Source organism: Silurus meridionalis, chromosome 4 (genome assembly GCF_014805685.1).
Source record: "Silurus meridionalis isolate SWU-2019-XX chromosome 4, ASM1480568v1, whole genome shotgun sequence".
Classification (NCBI taxonomy): Eukaryota; Metazoa; Chordata; class Actinopteri; order Siluriformes; family Siluridae; genus Silurus; species Silurus meridionalis.
This window is the reverse complement of record NC_060887.1, coordinates 26,792,963-26,813,125: the sequence shown is the minus strand read 5'-3', so window position 1 is coordinate 26,813,125 and position 20,163 is coordinate 26,792,963. Positions and strand designations below refer to the sequence as shown.

The 20,163-nt window shown below is 38.2% G+C and overlaps 1 protein-coding gene across 1 annotated transcript in view; it reads left to right on the top strand.

Annotated features, from left to right (window-relative positions):
* Nucleotides 1–203: 203 nt before the first annotated feature.
* The window catches only part of LOC124384168 (LIM domain-containing protein 1-like), a 22,479-nt gene continuing 2,519 nt past the window's right edge, over nt 204–20,163 (top strand). The window contains exons 1-7 of the mRNA XM_046846801.1: nt 204–1,845; nt 7,132–7,233; nt 13,615–13,682; nt 15,303–15,365; nt 16,412–16,542; nt 17,593–17,644; nt 19,244–19,312. Coding sequence (XP_046702757.1) covers nt 750–1,845; nt 7,132–7,233; nt 13,615–13,682; nt 15,303–15,365; nt 16,412–16,542; nt 17,593–17,644; nt 19,244–19,312 — 1,581 coding nt within the window. The 5' untranslated portion in view covers nt 204–749. The remainder of the gene's footprint in view (nt 1,846–7,131; nt 7,234–13,614; nt 13,683–15,302; nt 15,366–16,411; nt 16,543–17,592; nt 17,645–19,243; nt 19,313–20,163) is intronic.

Sequence of the window (20,163 nt, the reverse complement as noted above, 5' to 3'; positions counted from 1 at the left end):
TGTTTGTTTTTATAGACAAATTCCTGTAAGGAGTGTGGTTTAGATGTAGTAGACGAGTGAAAGGTCTTCAAAAGGACTGTAAGGTGTGTGTGTGTGTGTGTGTGTGTGTGTGTGTGTGTTACACGTGCTCATTGCCTCCTGCTTGACTTTCTTTTTTAGTGCACTGTACCTTTAAGGGAAAAAAAAGCAAAGCGGTGGAGAGATTTTGGTTACATGCTGTATAAAAAGTTGTGAAGCTCTTCAGTGCTCCTATATGATCTCCTGCACTAGGAGCAGTGTAATGTGGTGCAGTATCATCAGATGAGATTATAATTGGGTTTCAGTCTCACAGGAGTCTGCAGTGAGATTCTCGGAGTGTGTTCGAGGTCTGATCTGATCTCACACACTTGGCTGTAGTTAAAGGCGGACAGCATCCTGTCTGTGTGCTGCAGTTCAGATGAGCAGAAGGAGCGATCACACTCACACTGAACTTCTCTCCTCTCACACTCAGCTTCTAATTCACTGGACCGCTTCAATTTTTCACTTTTATTTATGGATTATTGTTCTCGTTATATTTGCGTGAATATAACCAGCGATTTCTTCTTGAAAGTACAGTTGGTCTTCATGCTTTGGTGAGTTTGGATGCGCTTTTTTGAACTTTGCACCATGGAAAAAGTGAGAGTTTTGGAGTGAATTCATCGTTCAGAAGTCTATTTTTAGGAGTTGGATTTGTATATTTCTATAAGTTGTACATATACATATAAGTAGACATGGATAAATACGAGGATTTGGGGCTCGAAGCGAGCAAATTCATCGAGGATTTGAACATGTACGAGGCGTCCAGGGACGGACTGTTCCGCATGAAGAGGGACGCAGGAAACAACCCGGACTTTGAGGAAACAAGGAGAGTGTTCGCCTCCAAAATGACCAAGATTCACATGCAGAAGCATCAAGAAGAGATGGAGAGAAACAACCTGGCTGAAAGGCTCAACGGTGGCACTTTATACACTAAAGACAGACCACCTATTAGTAGCGCCAGGCATGAAGCTGCATCTAAGCCTCCTCTTCTCTCAGGACCGAGTACGTTTCATGAAGGACAGAAACATCATCCAGCGAGCCCACAGGATGCCAAGGTTTTCACCTATGGAAGCCATCATGACCGTAAAGACCTCACACAGTCATGCCATGATCCAGCTTTTGATACTGGAAACACTTATCTTCAAATTATGCCTTCTTCTCCAAGTCCTTCAGGCACCTGGTCATCTAAGAGCAATTCTCAAATCCAGGCATCATCACCCACTCTTGGCCTGAGTTCCAGCACGCCAGGAGCTAACATGAACCATGGAGCAACTTCTCCACTTCGACAGAACTCACCCTGCCAAACTTTATCACCCGCGGTGAAGCCTGATTGGGTTCCATCGTCACCCACAGGTGCTCATGGAGAACCAGATTCTAACCACAAGTCTTCTCCATATGTTAGCCCTGCTTATCATTCCGAACCCATCATCCCTCAGATTCCTTATGGAGACCCGCGCCATAATGGGGTTTCTCAAAACACTGGGGCGTATGCTGCGGCCCAGCTGTCACCGCTCGCACAAAGCCAACCAGAAGCACATCAGTCTAAAGGACAAGTGCAGTACCCCACTCGAGGACATAGCAGTCCCACTGATCGAGACAATGTATCGAGCGCGATTGCAGAGCCGGCTAAAAGTGATGCCCACAGCCCCCCTCAGGCACTCAAGCTGCCATGCCACACTCTCCATATACAGCCCGAGCCTGGGCCGTCTGCAGCTGAAATAAAATTAGAAGCTCTGACTGAACGCCTGGAAAAAGAGATGGATACCCAGCCTAAGGCTGACTACTTTGGTAAGGCAGACGTGATCACAACGTGTCATGTTTTTTTTTTTTTTCCTCTTTATTAATCGTTTTCTCGTCTGTAATTTTGCAGAACAGAATTTAACAGCCCACTGATTGAAAAACAAGCTGTCTCCTCCACTTGACCTTCACAGTGTGTGTGAGAAAGAGTAAAGCCAAGTTCCGTGATGTAGTCAAGCATGTGTCTAAATGATGCATTCTTTTATTTGGGTTGATTCTTCTTTCTGACCCCCCCCCTAATTTTTATAGTATATAAAATTAGTTTGCATTTTATATACTACTGCACTCAAAAGGGGCTTTTTCCTAACACGATCGGTTATCAACATTAATCAAGATGTTTACGCTGTGTTAAATTCTCAGCTATAAACCCACCATTACATCATACACAGAACTGGTTAATGTGGTGAAGCAGTTAAAGGCAACCTGACTTCACAGATCTGACCACTAGATGACAAATATAATTGCATGAAAGTGCACATCAGTCTGAGCAAAATCTGAGTTGGACAACGTCCTCATTTGTGAATATCACGGTTTCCTCTTTTTATGCACTCCTGATGTCTGTGCTTCCTGTTATGATATCTTTCCTGTATTTCAGGAATTCAGACTTTGGCCATTTCTGCATGTGGCTTAGCACAGCATTTTTCAACATTTTGTCCATGATCTTTATTATTTATCAAGATTTTATTCAAACAATCCCGATGCATCGAAATTAAGTTTACATGCTCATTAAAGGAGAATACACAGATTTAAAGACTGATCGTAGTATTTAATCTATAATTGTTATCATTGTATGTCGTTATCTAATACAAAAGTTACAGAAGCACATGTTTATACATGCTTAACTTAAACTGTTTATTTTTCAGCCAACACAGCTTAGCCTACTGTTTACACATACACACACAACCAATAAGTGATAGCAGGTTTTTGTGTGACTGTGAAAAAAAACCCAGTACATGCAGGATTATGAATTGCGTAGGACTGACTCCCTGTCCTCATTCAGGTCTTCTTTAGGCTCGTCCCTACTCTCCAAACTGCGGCTCATTCTCTGACTCACTCTGTCAAGCCACAAAATGGACTGAGTGACGAATGGAGAGCTTGGCCTTGTCGATGCCTAAGCATATTTTAAAACCGGATCATGCTTTTCATGGCTCAGTTTTTTTTTTTTCCAGTGAAGAGTGGGTGAGAGTTGACATCACTGTGTCTATTCTCAGTCTTTGTTCCTGTGGTCAGTAACAACAGGCCATTGCTTCGTATGTCAGACTTGAAACACATAAATTCGTCTCATTTCCTCTCTCGGGTAGACAAGATTATGGACAAAAATAGCATATTTCTGTACTGTGTTAATACAAAATCAAAACTAATTTATCTTCTGTTTTCTAGTTGAAGATCGGATTAAAGCTTTGTGGCCTATTTGTATTTCTGAGTCACAATTTATCAAAACACTTTGCTCTGAATGTTCAGATATAGTAAGAATTAGACTATACAAAATAAATCTTTCTGAAAGCCTCTATATTAACTGTATTATAAATTCTGACATTGCCTTAACAATGAGCACAGTATATTGTGCAGTACTTTAAGCAAGCAAGAAATCCAGATGTAGGGAAAAAAATTCATTCATTCATTTGTTTATTGCCAGTAAACGCTTTATCCAGGTCAGGGTTGCACTGGATCTGGAGGCAGTTCAAATAAAGTGGGTGAAAGGTGGGAGAATTTATTCTAGATAGGACACTAGTCTCACAGAAAAATGTTTAGTGTATCGTCAGGGTCTATAGAAGCATAATCTTTGCATCTTTTTTACAAAAAAAATTAGGCAAGGTGGGGAAAAAAAAAAAGGTTCTGGGAAAATAGACATGCAGCCAAACTACTGCACCAGAGGGATGATGAGGAATGTCTGGAAAAGCAGTTGTAGATTAAAAAAAAAGAGTTTGGTACAGAGCCAGGAGATGATGATAAATAGTGCTACAATGTCCAAGAGTCAGTGGCTCCATATGGAGGAGATATAGTGACCTTCTCTGTCTAGACATTTAAGCACAATGTGTGTCTATCAGACTTTTTTTGTTTCAGGGGAACCCGATTATCAGATATGATGTGAGACAGAGCTGGAAGAGAAAGAAGCGAACATGCCAGCAGACTTTTATCTTAATTCTCCAACTTTCCCAATGTCTGCTGCTTTCTTAATATAATATTTCACAGTCCCTTTTTCTCAGATTTAATTAGATTCCATAAGCAACGCAATTATAATACATTATACATAATAATAATACATTACGCCTGCATCTGTGGGTACTTTTAAGACATTGTCCAGGCTCCCTGTTCAGACAACTTTCGCAAACGTGTTTCCTAATACACAAACAGCAGAAGGAAAAGAGTGCACTATGGAGAATTCCTTTAATAGTTTCCAACAGCTATAGGATTGTGTGCACAGGCGTGCGCTTTGAATCCCTAACCTGACTCCAATTAATAGTTGTAAATAGTTCTTAAGATGCCAATTATGTTTATTTATGATTTACTGTGTGTTAAGGAGTTCTTGTGATTTCTCCAATGCTGGTTCCAGTTCACACCTAAAGGGTGGCTCTCGAAAGAAAAAAAGAAAAGAAAAGAAATTAAAGAGCGTAGCTCTCAAAAATAGAAATTTGAAGAGGGTGGCTCTTAAAGAAATTTGCAGAGGGCGGCATGTAACTTAGTCATTATGAGTCAAAAATTCCTTTGAGTCTTTGAACACCACTGCTGCTTCTTTAGCCTGTCATGTTCTAAAAGTGTCAGTCTATTATTTGTTCTGCAACCATTTTTATAGAGCACTCTTATCTTTTTTGCAACTTGATCACCAAGATCTCTGCGTATTAATATCAATACTGATTTTTTTGCCTTTCTGTTTATTATAGCATTCAGTCCTGGTTATCACTTTCAACAAATGAGTTGCGAAATTACATGCACTCAAGGGTGGGCTTGCTTGATGGTACACACATGGGAAGTGGTGTATGTACTTTCTGCAGCTGTGTTCAGAAGGCCCCAGGAACGTGAGAATGTACATGGAGTCACATCCTCATCTATAGGGCAGTACTATCTGAACGCTTCCTCTTGGTGGGGGATGTATGATGTTCTGCTAAGAATGCTGATTCCCACAGAATGGGTATTTTGGCATAACTTGGTGCAACATGAAAATCCATCAAAGAGAATCAGATGCACATCGTCCTGATTTTTAAGTTCATACCCTTAAAAATATTATTGTTGAAAAATGTCACTAGGAAACCTACAGATTTAAACATATATTGCCCTTGAGTTCGCTCCTGGGAGTTAATAAATGTACTGTAATTTCCAGACTATAAAGCGCACCCATATATGTCGCTCAGTTTTTTGGCTTAAAGTTTGTAAAACCGGGAAAAACCCATAAAAAAATCATAAATAAGTTGCTTCATTGTTTAAGCCGCGGGGTTCAAAAAGTGGGAAAAAAGTAGCGGCTTATAGTCCGAAAAATACGGTATTCGAAGTTTGCTGTGTGACTTATCAGTTCTTTATCAATAAATTGATCTCTGTACGATGGACAATACAACAGTAAAATTATAATTAAAAGTGTCACAAATACACTGTGTAATATTTGAAAAGCATTGTAGTACTTTTTTAGCCTCTTTGGTGTTTTTTATTTAATGGGCAAAAATCCTAAGGCAAGTTATTTGGGTGTGGTGGTGTCCTCGTACTGTAGCGCTCAACATTTCAGGGGTGGTTTGTTTGGAGTTGGCTCACAGGGTGTAGGCAGAGCTAAAATGCGTGATGTTTGAACCCTGAGAGAACAGAGGTTTCTTTGTGGGTGGTTATTTCAGCTTGTCCCCGACGTTGCTCTCTACCTCAGAGGAGAATTAGCTGCGGGTAATTCTGTTAGCTCGGTGTGATGTAGAATATCACGCCATTCCTCATCTGCTCTCAACAGAGTCTGCGTGTTTAACAAAGACCACTGTTGTGTAGGGTTTTCCATTTTTTTCCCGCATCATGTGCTTTTAGCTGAACTTTCACTGTGTTGAAAAGCACATTCAGTAAAAAGTTGTCAAAGTACATTGAGTTTAGCTGCCATTAAGATGTCCACATATCCATCTGATTATTCAAATGTAAGAAGTATCCAAGTCAGAGATGGATTGTTGGAATAGCGGAATAGCGTAATTCAATAGCGTATTATTGTGGAATAGAGTATTCATCAACAATTTTCTCTTTGTTTGATGGGTTGTAACCAAGATGATTGTCATATTTAAGCTGTCTACATCATGGCCTGTGTCTGTAGTTGGCTGTGAAATGAAAGGAGTTAAACAGTGGCGCATTATAAAGGGCTCAGTTTGCCTTTGCTCTTTAGCCTGACTGCAGTGTAGCATCACTGAGAGTGATTATTGTGACAAGGCCATAATTGAATTGTTCCACATTAAAGAAAAGAGGGGCAATAGTGAGATGGCAGGGAAATAACTGTAATCAATGCCGTGTCCCAGTGTGCCAGCGCTAACAATAATCAACATAATGGGAACGTGACACAAGTACAAGTGCTCTTGTTTAATTTATTATGATTCAGAATGACTCGGCTGTTTCACCTTCCTTCAATGATTTTTTTCCTTTTCTGTCTTTTGTATTAATACTTCTCACATCCTGTTGATACACAGAAAGTGTGTTGGTATGTGTGTGTGTGTGTGTGTGTGTGTGTCATGTTTGGCACTGTTCTGTGGGATCTCCTTAGCATCTGATTACACTGATCATGTGGCAGAATTCTCAGAGTGTGTTTGCCAACTCAAACAACTAAAGTGGATTAAATTTCCAGTCATAACGACACAATGTGCTACCAGCCTGTTGTACTTCTCACCTCTTTTTTTCCCCATCTTATTTGTTTATTCCACAGGCAGTTTCATGTCTTAGGTCATATTTCATGTCACAAAATGAATTGATTTCTTTAAGACTGATCTGAGCATGTGAGCTATAGAATTACTGAGTGCAAATATATTGCAAGTATGAGTGGGGGGGAAAGTACTTATCGCACTGGTGAACAGGAGAATGTGGTGACAAAGACTCCATCTCTGGAAAAAAAGCCCAGTGTTTAAGTGTACACTCCCAGTTACAGACTATCAGTATATATAGAACTGGCATCACTCGAGCAAGGTTTGTTTGCTGTGGTGCGAAAATGGGATCAAAACTATTTTGATCACAAACGTGCCACTCTGTCACGCTAACCAGTGTGCTGGTTACTACAAGTAATAATAAGGGTGGTATTAATATTGTTATGTTGTGGCTTTTTTTTTTTTTTTGCAGGCAGTTGTGTGAAATGCAATAAGGCTGTTTATGGAGCCAGTCAGGCATGCCAGGCTATGGGTAGCCTTTACCACGACAGCTGTTTCACATGCAGTGCATGCAGTAAGTATCTCATCTAATACAAACCTCAACTCAATCTCTTTCTTGCTTTCCCATGTTTGTTTGACATGTGGTGTCTTCCTCATGTGGGTTTTTTCTCAATACACTTTACACAATAGAATAGACCTAATACATCAACTTTACATCTTCAAGAATCTCTACTTAGCGTATTGTGTTGATAGAGTTAGCAGTCCTAGTATTATCCTAGAGACTATGAGCAATGCATAAAAAGGTTTTTCCCACTGATACATCTATACATATATGACTGACCTGCCTCTGCTCAGCAATGGGCTCATGATGGGCTATATCGCGTCATGAGATCAGAAAGATATGCTTGAGCGAGATTATTTAGAGCTTTACACACCATGAATTTGTAGTCAGTGCAACAGACAAAATAGCTTGAATATGACTTGCATAATGAACCCTGCTATTATGCAGCATGGAGGACATTTGTAGCAGGAGGACATAAAGAGATGCAGCCGGTTAGACATTGCAATAGTTTAAACTAAAAGGGTAGTATACTGTTTGTCTAATATTTAATATGTTTCTTTTTTGATGTGTATTAAAACTATGTTTATCCTTAATTATAGAGGGAGTGGTTCTGAGGGTACAAAGATTTATTGAACCGGAGAGCTACAGTTCATCAGATAGTTAGAATAGCGGCTCGCTTTTGATAGGGACAGAGTGAACTGCACTAAAGCACTTGGTCTATTAGGAGCACTTCACAGGAACAACATCTAGACCTGTAACCTGGATACAGCTGAACACTTTTATCAATCACCATTTTTCACACAGCTGAACAGAGAAGAAGAAGAGTCAGCTGTCTGTGAACATGATCATCAAACACATGGTAATGGCAGAAAGACAGCGGCAGCCAATTAGAAGAAAGAAAGTTGGCTGGGCTTGGATATGTTTCTGAATATATGTTAAATGCATTTTACATTTATTGAGCTGTGGATTTGTATTTTTTTATGCATACCCAAAGGGTTACGTACCCAACCAGGTAACATTCATCTACTGTATTTTGTCTACAACCAATCAGTTCTTCTCTCCAGGTGTTTTACAGCACTGCCTATCCAGACCATGTGTGAGCGTGGTAAACTGGTTGTGCTCGCTTATTTTTGTTTCAGGGTGTGTCTCGTTTTAAGTAATGCCAAGACGATGTAAAGAAAAGTCTGAATGGAGTTACAGTGTACACCGGAAAGATCATATATCCCATGAGTGTGTGTTGAATGCAGAAATATTTACTGCTGGAGTAAAAAGAGAAAGGCAATGGATCTGGTTGTATGCAGTTAAATTCATTTTCCTTGTATTACTAGTATAGCGAATTTAAAATTATTTAAACATAAATAAATTTGAATTCAATACCTAATGCCTTTAAGTTCATGTTGTTCCTACTACTGCCCTGCATTCCAACCAAAATGCAAGAGTATGTCATTCCTTTGGTTTTAATTGTACAGAAATCTTCATTATTTTGCCTCGTTATATAAACCCCTCCTCTCCCCCAAACGATTGCTGGCTATACCACTGATAGGCATTTAGAGAGTGTCAGGCTCAAGCATTTAGTTGGCTGCATTGTGTGTGGGCTCAGAGATCGTGCCGTGAGGTGGCATATGGCCAGGTGCTGCTGGAACTGAAGATTCCAAACAGAAGCCATATGTTTGTGTTAAGACAACATACGTGCCTCTAAACCAGTTTCATCAACCCCCGCCTCCTATTTAGACTTGGCACTCATATATGCACATCAGTGCCCAACAACTCCTGAAGGGGAAACTTGCTGAGGCATTCCAAAGCTTCCCATCTGCATGACTGGTGCTCTGGTACGGCTGATCCTGGCACTTGCAATTCCTTCCCTAATTACTCTGGCAAACAAGGTGTTAAAGTGTGCTGTTACTGTAGCTATTACCATATGCCATAAGCAAAACATTCCACACCTTTCTGGGCTCTGCGCACATGCAGCACACAAATCACACAAAACATTTTTGTTCTGACCCATAGCAGGCTCCTGTCAGTTTGTGTGCTTGGATACCACGGCCTACCTCAAATGTCACACACTATAACTGAATCAACTCTTTGAGCTTCTGGAGGTCTACCTGTGTTTATGAGTGAACCTGATGTTTACCAATGTGTAAGGTTGTGTTTAGCTGCTTTTAGTGCTGCTGTATGTTATTTAAGAAAGGGGCCTTGCCGGACGGGAATGAAGCCTGAGAGCACAGGCCCTGTGATCCTTCGGTGGGATAAGCAGATGGATATCAGTGTTGTGTGTTATGTCAGCTGGAGGCTGTGAAAGTGAAGCCTGGAAAATGATGACAGATTAAGAAGGGTGTGGGATTGCTGTGTATTCGCTCATTGGATAGTGCATCGACAGTACTCAGACCACTGTATATTTCTGCAGCCCTACAAAGTGGATTCAATGCGTGTTGTTTTTCCTCTCATAAACCTGCAAACCACAACTCGGCATTTTGAAGCCGATGGCAATCAGATGACAATTACATTTTACAGCATGAAAAGAAGCCTGGATCTCTGAGACAAGGATTTTGTGACACAGACCAAATGAATTGTACTAGCTTCAGTCAAAGGTCCTATATTGAGATGAGAGATCTTTCCAGTGCGACAACCATCTCTGTACCACCTCACCAGGCTTTCATTGTAGAGCGACCATGAAAGAACACAATGGTTTGCTTAGAGCTCACTATGCTATAATGAAGGTACCGCAACAAAAAATCTCAGTACCTGTGTTCAATGTGATTTTTCAATGTTTGGGGGTTCCTTTTTTTTTTTTTTTTTTTTTTTTTAAATAAATAATGACTCTGGAAAATCTTTGTGTCCACATATATAAAATCACAGATTATTAGTGCACACATTAGAAATATATGGGAAAATAATAACACAGTTACTTTCTGTGCATTGTTAAACATCCAGGCCACCCACACATCCAAATTCCCATTAACCAAAAGCTGTAGTACAAAGAGTCTTGTGGTGTCCAACATTAGCAACTTCAGTGTTTTATGGAAGGAGGAAAAATGTGTCAAAGATTTATCCTTTGAAGCTAACAGGAGCTGGTGGTTGTGTTAGTCTTGGTATGTCTTATTTTATGAAATGTCTTGATGTTTCTTTCAGCTCCATAAACTTACAATTAGTGCTACAGCAACTCATTTAGTTGCCATCAGTGGCGCTTTTGTAGCGTGAAGATTAGCTTTATGGCCTTCTATAGGATCTCAAAATAGAATATTGGCAACACAATGGCACTTTAAAGAGGAAAGCAGAGAGAGAATCAATATAACATCACTCACAAAGCCATAAATACCAGCAAGCAGAAATGGCCTCCTGATAGATTATGGCCTCCCTTTTCTAAACATACCAGACACGAGGGACCGGCACAGGAAGTGTGCTAGATACTAGCCATGGGTTAGCAAAGCATTCTTTTTATGTCTATTTTTACTTCTAGTTGTGGATGTTCCCCTCCACAGAGAAGCTTTGTAGAGAGGCTACAGGTCTGGGCACTGAGAGGGATTGTATGAGTCAAAGGTTTCTATTCGCCCACCTGTGGTGCCTTATCACATCTCAATTTTCCATTTCCTTTATTTGATGTCCCTTTGCTTTATTGGGCAGTTTTATGGGTTTGTCTGTTTGAGTTCAGCAGCTGTTTCATCAGCACTTTGGTGTAGAGAACAGCGTGGGGATTGTTTGAACGCTCTGGGGACGTTGATTTGATCTCAGTTAAAACTGAAACTTTTAATGCAAGATTTAATTTGTTGTATTTGTTATTCATCCCTGAACACCAAGTAGCACCTTCTCATATTCAGTATGTTTATATTTATAGGGTTGGAATGCATTTATATGTAGAACACAAAAAAGCAGGTAGGAAAAAAATTGGTTACAAAAAAAACAGAAATTGTCTCAATATATATATTCATCAGCATTAGTTTATGTATATGGATTGGAAAGATTTGGTCTTTATTTCCACAGAAGGTTTTTGTTTTTCAGGTTTTGAGGGAAAATAAAATTGGCACGGTGGGAAGGGGAGACGTGGGTTTGTGTTTAGAGAAAGCAGACCAGGTCTCCAGGTCTCATCAGAACAATAAAAATGTTGTGTGCTCTGAATGAATGCATGAAGCTCTGATTTGTCGCAGTAAATTATTTTATTTACAATGGCAGAATGTTATGAGCATTTAAGATATGTTAACCCCAAAGGCAACATAATCAGAAACGCTTATAAAGTATTTATGCATATGAACAAATGATTCATGTGTTCGGAATTCTGTATTAATTAGGCTTTCAAAATTAACACGTTAATAATGCTACGGCAAATTCATTTTAACGGCACTAAAGTGCATGTGCAGCAGCTGTCGTGGTAAAGGGTCCATAAACGGTCCATATTTGTTTTACTGATATACCAAGTCTCAAATCAAGCACTAAAATCCGCCATGATGCACACATCCGGCATTTAAACCTGTCCGTGTGGAAACATAGAAAAAGTTCAGTTTGGCATTTAAACCTTTTTAAATATTGAGTATGTTGAGTTTGGTCTCACTAATAATAAACATTTGCATAAAGCATCCATATTTGTTCATGCCCATGTTGATTAAAGTATGTTGATTGAAGTATTAATCTGAGGTACATTTAGAACAGATAAAAAAATGTGCGATTAATCATGAGGTAACTCGTGACAATCATGCGATTAATCGCAATTAAATGTTTTAATCGATTGACAACCCTAGTATATATATAATCTGACTTTTATCCTTTTATTTATTGTATATCTTATATTTAAACTTGACTGCTTTTTGTCTTTCTGGAAACTCTGGCACTGTCCTCAAGAGTAAAGATGAATGTGAACAGACAAAACAGTTTGTTCAGATTAGATTTGTTTCTTTTAGTATGTTTGTCAGGAAGAAACCGCTGAGGAGATTAGAGATTTGCAAATAGGTGAGAATATTGGCTGAGAAATATTTCACATTGTTACTGTTGATTCATCAGTGATGTGATTAAGAGCGAAGTAAATGTATAATAAGATGAGATATGTGAGAGAATCAATTGAGATCCAATGTAAAATGATGCATGTCACAGAGGTGTCAGTCATCGTATTGTAGTGGCCAAAATTATTGTTAAGGTCAACAAATGAAAGCATTTGAGTATATGATGGAATTTAAATGTATTTTTCGAAAACAATTCTCAATAACGTAGTTATTAATATGAGTAATATAATATTACGGAATTTTCCAGAATATTTTTCAAACGATGGAGGCGGTTTTAACAAACCCACTCTAACATTCTCACTGTTTAGCAATTTCAGCCAAGTTTTATGGTGTTAAAATGAATGCATCGGTTGGTAGAAGAATAGAGTGATGTTTAAAGAAGAGAGGATGAGCTCTGTAAAACCCCAAGAGACTGCTGTGTTTGTCATATAACTGTCATCTCCCTGGAGACTGTATGAATTAGTCACCACGCCCTTACTTTACCATGCTTCACGGTTAATGCTGCATATATTTAACTCTTAGGCAGTAAAAACATTTCCTGAAGATTTTACAGATGGCTGCAATAGTGTGTTGTTTGAGTCTTGTTGATAAGTTGGTTTTTTGCAATACATTTTATACATCTAGCTGAAGTTGAGTGCCAGTCTTCTGTATTTGTTGGCAATCTATATAGTGTGAATCACCCACAATAGGCTGATTCACACCAGAAAAGCTGCTGAGTTTTTAACCACGTTTGTACTGCCTGTATGTTAGAGGCAAATGGATAAAGACTTCCATTGATGATGTGTTGCAGGCCAGTAAGGGTTAACTGCATTACCCTGTACCCCCTCCTTACAAAATGTGTGGAATGTTCCCCTTTCCTGTGGGACAGGGGGTTTGTGATTAGGAGGGTGTGTGTGTGTGTGTGTGTGTGTGTGTGTGTGTGTGTGTGTCTGTGCATGCTCATGGTTATGGAAGGAGAACCAAAAAAGAACCAATTCAGACCGGAAGTCCACCCAGCTCCCGCCTATGGACTGATGGAAAAGAACGGCGAGTGCCTGAGCTCCATGTGATCCTCAGTTTCTGACGCACTCATATTGTGCTGTTGGGAATACATTTATATCTGAAGCTAAAATATTAACCTCCGTGGGTTATGTAAAAGTATAACGCCGTTGTTAACAGATTTTGGTGTTTTCATCGATAGAACTACAAAATAAAGAGTGATAAATAATTATATACAATTAAACGGATTAAGCTCATTTGTAATTCATTTAAAAGGAAAAAGGAAAATAATCTAATGACATAGTTAAGCTGTGAACTGGCATGGACAGACAGATTTACCTGTTAGATCTATTGTCATGGCTCTTGAGGTGTATTTGTAATGAGAGACGTGATATGTGACCTGTATAATTCTGTGTGTTGCCTGCAGGTCGGAAGCTGAGGGGGAAAGCATTTTACTATGTCTCCGGGAAGGTGTTTTGTGAAGAGGATTTTCTTGTAAGTCATGCTTTTTCTCTGTAGTTCTGTAACTATGTACAGTAATCGACCCGCTTGTTTTAATGAGCATTTGTTAGCTTTCAGAGCTTTTCTAAAAACAATTTAACAAACAAAAAGATTTTAACTCACCAAGCACTTTTTTTTATCATCATGAAGTGTTTAACTGGTTCTAAAAGATGCAGCTCCAGAGTCCTGTTAGAATCAGATGGGGAAAACTGGTCAGGGATTTGAAAAAAGTAAGCTGGGGTGGCTGTTAAATAGTGAAGCTTACTCAAAGTAGAATAAACTCAGCTTGTTCTGTTTACACCTTCAATACTAAATCTTGATAAAATTCTGTCTGTTTGTTCAAGGAAAGCTAAGTTTAAACAGTGGGGTACACACTTTGGTGCTCTGTTCAATAAAAGAAAATTGCACAACTACAAAAACAATTGAAGTGTAGTTCTGATTATCTTGCAGCTAATTTTCTTACTGCAGTTCCAGTCAAAATATTTAAATTATTTTATATTTACACTCCTGTTGCTATGTAACAGTGTTGTAAAAATGACAGAAAAAATAATTGTTTAGAGACAGTCTACATTTAAGGTCTACGACTATCTATGATGACGTGGCGGAATGACATTAAAGTGTTTATGTGGAAAGAAACAGTTTATAGGCTCCAGTACATAAAAATGCATTAAATATAACTGAGAAACCAAACAGTACAACGCTCTCAAAAATTATTTGTATAATGTAAGCCCACAGACTCTTTGTCAGTATACAGAAATGGACTATGAAATATACAGCGTATGGCCAAACATTTTTTGGAACATCTGAGCATCACACCCATACATGGTTCTTCCACAAACTCTTGCCACCATGATGGAATCATGCAGTTGTATAGGATGCATTGGTGTCCTGTAGTGTTACAATTTCCATTCACTTGAAGTAAAAGTCCCATAAATGTTCCAGCAGGACAATTCCTCTGTGCACAAAAAGAATTCTATGAACCTAAGGTGTGCCAAGGTGGTTGTAGAAGAACTTGAGCGACCTGTACAGACCTCAACCATACTAAATGTTTCTGGGATGAATTGAAAAAGCTGAATGTGCCCCAGGCCTCCTCACTTGACATCATTGGCTTACCACATTAATTGTGGCTAAGTGTTCAGAAAGCACATATGGACATGACTGTCAAGTGTCCACCGACTTTTCATCATGTTGTGTATCAAAATATCATAAGTATTAGGTTTGGCAATAAGTGTACTGATCCCAGATCAGATCTTTTTTCAAAACATCTTTAGATATATTTAGTTTTTTATTTAGTTAGTTAATTCTCCAGGAATTTAGTTAGTTAGTTAATTCTCTTTATCTTAAAAAAATGTGTGAGCTAGGAAAAACAGGCCATGATGTACAGGAAGTTGTCATTTAGTTATAAAAAATAATGTTTCTCATTTTAATACTGGTAATTTACGTGCAAGCAAAACATATGCAAAGCATCCGAATTGAAAATGCTGTTTAGTTAGTCATGATATAAGCGAAATTGCTAAACATTTAAATTGTTGTATATCATAACACTGTTTTGAAATTTCACATATAAGGATATATTTTTGTCTAATAATTTCTTTCTCTTCTCTAAACCCACAGTACTCTGGCTTTCAACAGTCAGCTGACAAATGTAATGTATGTGGCCACCTGATCATGGACATGGTGAGTATTGTGCTGCTGTAGAGTGACCTTTATACAGCATAGAGTATTTTAGTGTATAATAACTACATAAAAATTCAAATGGGAGGGCGGGATCTGCTTTTTTTAGAAGGTTTTAAATCATATAAAGTAATAGAGCAGTATATAAAACATCATATTAATAATTTCATGACTTAATTTAGAAAATTTTTCAAAGTTTTATTTGTTATATGTACAGATGTCAGTGACATTATATACTATGAAAATTTACTACACCAATTTTAAATATTACACATTAAACTAAATGGTTAAAAAAAAAAAAAAAAACAAAGAAGAAAAAAGGAGAGAAAATAAAAATAAATAATACAAATAATTATAATAACAACAATAGGAAAGTAATAATTATTTACAAGTGTGTGCAGAAGTGTCTGTAAATACTATATATGTATATTAAATTAATTATATGATTATTTACATATATGACATATCAGCATGAGGTATTCTTAAAAAAAAATGTAATAAACATATGGAAGATGGAGGATAACAGGGAAAATATATATGTTTGGTGAGCAAAAAACACCCGCAAAGATACGTAGTTTACAAGTAATTTGGAATAGTACTGAGTGCAATAGTAATAGTATTTAGAGTTCTGAGAAAGAATTGTGCAGTTCCAATGTGTTAAACAGTGCAAATATATATAAAATGTAAGTCAACATATCATATGTGGGGAAAAACACACACACACACACACACACACACACACACACACACACATAAAACACAGTGCCACAGAAATGTGGTGAGGATGAAATAAATGTATAGATGTGTAAATCAATGTGGATGGAAGTGAATTTCTGACATTGGTTGTATACAGTAGTGTTCAATAAGCCCTGAATATTTACAATCAGCGTTACAATGCCCATAAACAAAGTTCTTTTATGGGAATGAATGAGGTTAAACTAAGTGAAGTGTATGCTGAATCAGCTTTAGACACCAATATATATCAACGTTCTAGATACTCTTGCTTAGTGCGCATGTTTATATATTTGTAACACAGAGCTTGTTTACAGATCCTGCAGGCCCTGGGCAAGTCCTATCATCCCGGCTGCTTTCGCTGTGTCATCTGTAACGAGAGCCTGGATGGAGTGCCCTTTACTGTGGACACTGAGAACAAGATCTACTGTGTGAAAGACTACCACAGGTGTGTGTGTGTGTGTGTGTGTGTGTGTGTGTGTGTGTGTGTGTGTGTGTGTGTGTGTGTGTGTGTGTATATGCAGATGGCTGAAGATAAAAGAAGCATGAAGTGCAGGAAGTCATTGTATATTTCAGCTGTGACTTCAGTGACTCATTTTTGCTGAACAGTCACAGTGTTCTCGGGTGTTCTGACTAGCCTCTTTGCTATCCACATAAAAACAGCATCTTATGAATTCTCTTTTAGGACTTGCTATTAGGTGGAGAAGGTGGAGGAGTTCAGGTACCTGGGGTCAACAGTGTAAAGTAATGGAGTGTGTGTTAGAGAAGTGAAGAAAAGAGTGCAGGCAGGGTGGAGTGGGTGGAGAAGAGTGGCAGGAGTGATTTGTGATAGAAGAGTATCTGTGAGAATGAAAGGGGAAGTTTATAGGACTGTGGTGAGACCTGCGAACGTTGTATGGATTAGAGACAGTGGCATTGAGTAAAAGACTGGAGGTGGAGCTGGAGGTAGCAGAGCTGAAGATGTGGAGGTTTTCGCTGGTATGGACAATGTGATAATGGGATAATAAGATCTTTCTTTGTAAAATCTAAAAAAGATAAGGGGAAAGAAAAAGATGCTTAGATCCGATGTAAACTAATCAGTTGTTATGTCTAAAAGACGGTTTCAACGTGTGCATTTCTATACAAATAACTGGAATGGTCTGATTTAAAAGTCTGATTTATATTTTTGTCACGTTAAAATTGCAGACAATCAGATGGTGGCCATGTGCAAAAAAAATCTAGAAATGGAACGTACCTGGATTTGTGCTGAACTTTATTTTTTTTTAGTAATTCATAAGGCACAGAAACACATGTGCAGCTTGGCACAACACCTTTCTGCCCTCCCCCTCTCTGTCTTACTTTCCATTTCTGTCCTCAGGCCTGGCTACTATATCATTTTTTTCCTCTAAATAGTTTCACAAAAAAATGTAGATGATATTGTGATGATTGTGTCACTTGAGAAATGTATCTGCTCCTTTGTCTTTGTTACTGAAATATTTTACTTTGCTCTTATTTGAAGGGTTCTTGCTCCTAAATGTGCAGCATGCAATCAGCCAATCCTGCCCCCTGAAGTAAGTCTCCTCATTTCACACCATTAACCACAGTCAAAATGTTCCTTTTTTTGCTACAGAGTTACAGTGAACTGGTTACACGAACATTTCCACAGCACAGTGTGGAATCTGTAGTTCCAGGGTGGGCTCTGTGAGAAGTTGAAAATGTTTGTCTTCAGAAAAAACGGACTTTGGTGTGTTTAATCATTGATCTGCGTTGCCATGCATTTGAAAAACGGAACCTCACAAGACCTGGTGTGCTTTATAGCGTTAGAGCTTTAGAATGGTTTTAATGCATGTGTGATTTTATACCCTACTGATCAAAGCTAGTGCTAGACTGGAGCACCTTCAGTTCTAGAGTTAGACTGTGTTAAATGTGAGAAATGGCCAGCGTTTTGGGCCAGGATTATACTTTAAATGCATATGCAAAATAACTGCTGCGTAAATCCTGAGTTCTTTATGCTCGTCGGTTATGATTAAATGTAATGTAAAAGGGAAAGCATGTTGTATTGGTTTTGATGTCTACAACAGAATAAATTAGATGCATGTGTGCACAGACATCTTTGGGTTTTAACACAGAAAGATTTCACTATTAGATTCAATGTTTGGATTTAAAAAAAAAATACTTTAAGACATCAGCATTGTGATTCCTAATACTGAATAAATACACATTTTAATTATTTAAGTAAGACCTTATTTTGTGTCATTCTTTACTCACAAGCAATACTGCAGTGATCTTTGTGCAATGACACACCTACAACTTATGATTTAAATGTTAACTATAGTGCATGACATCTCTGCTACTCACATTTAACTCGCTGGAATGCTGTTACTTCCCCAACCAAAAGCAATATACTGTTCTAACAGCTATCTGCTCTTAGATATAATACTTTAGCAGTTCAAACCAAATGTACCGTTTACACAGTCTCCTGAAATAGCCATGAATAGCTTTTATTTGGACTGAGATTATTTGTGTTGGTACACATCAAGAATAAGGCCTTTTTCGCTATGTTCTTCACGCTCAGAGACATGGTGCCATTTCCGTCTGCTCTCTCCATAGTGGTCAGCACTTAAGACATATTTGGTGATTGTCTGTGAGTAATGTTGCTTATGGGGTGAGAACTGAGTGCAAGGGGCAGTTTGTCTGCATTCTGCCTGAATGGAATTTTACTTGAACCTCCACAGTGCTGTTATGGTTTGATTTTGTCCTGTGCAAATAATAGACTCTTTGGCATATGCAGGCTTTTAATGAAAATAGTGATCAGGTTTGTTATAAATCATGAAGGTACATATTTTGGACAGAATAAACAATTATCCCTTCCACAGTAGCAATGACCATCATCAGAGAAATTGTATGAAATTTTAGGAGTTTGACTGGTGAAGACCTCTTCCTGAAACACAAAATAACATTTTGCAAGTTTGCGTTGTTAAAAAATAAATAAAATTCAACAGAGTTGTAGGCTGATTTATTTTAAGTTTGTGATCTAGCGTACCAGTGTAGATTTATTCATTGCTAAAGGCTCAAAGCACTTTTGTACGTCACTCTGGATAAGGGCGTCTGTTAAATGCCACCAAATGTAAATGTATGTGACAAACATTTTCACTTTTCTGTACTTTCAGGGTTCTGATGAAACCATTCGAGTGGTGTCTATGGATAAAGACTATCATGTAGAATGCTACCACTGTGAGGTGAGTTAAACATCCACAAAAGTCTTATTATTCTGCATTGCCTCTGGCCATAAATATCACCACTATGTCAGCTGTTCATTAACGTCTACATATTTGTACCTTTAGTTTATTTACAGAGATCTTTCGGGTCAGAATAATAAATGTTTATGTACAACCCTCATACTAAATCGAGTGATTAGCTCATAATTGCACTTATGCTGGCAGTATGTTCAAAAAACCCATCTCACATTCAGCCGTGATGGGCTCAGATGAAGCGCTCTCCAGCTGTGCTAAATTCTGACAAGCGACTAATGAGCAAAGAACTCTCGCAATCACCGAGTGAGCTTGCAGTGAAGTGTACTCATCAGGTCCCTTCAGTGTGGTGGCAGAATTAAACATGCTACAAATGTCCTTGGTTATTCATCAACCAGTCCTTTTTTTCCCCTTGTGATTTGTGGATTTGACACAAAAGTGGCCTTATTTAAGGAATCTATAATTATACTTCTGCAGCTGCGACAAAAACGGTAAAGTAATAATTCAAAAGTCAGCGAAATCCAGCTTGCATAGGATTTGTTTTTAGGTTCTAATAGTCAAAACCGCTTTGTTAAATAATATGACTATCGAATTTTTTTTACTTTTATACTTATACTTTATGAGGAAATAATAAGCATATTAATAATAAGCATATTTACAATTACAAGTTTTGTTCTCACTTAATTGTTCAGTGATTATCATCTTTTTTTTATTATTTGAGAAAAAAAAAAACAGTGAGGTGAGAACAGCGAGAGACGCATGTTTGAAATTTAGTATTTTTTCTCAGTTGATGAGACAGAGGTTATTGTGGATTACACTGATAATCAAAATGCTAACTT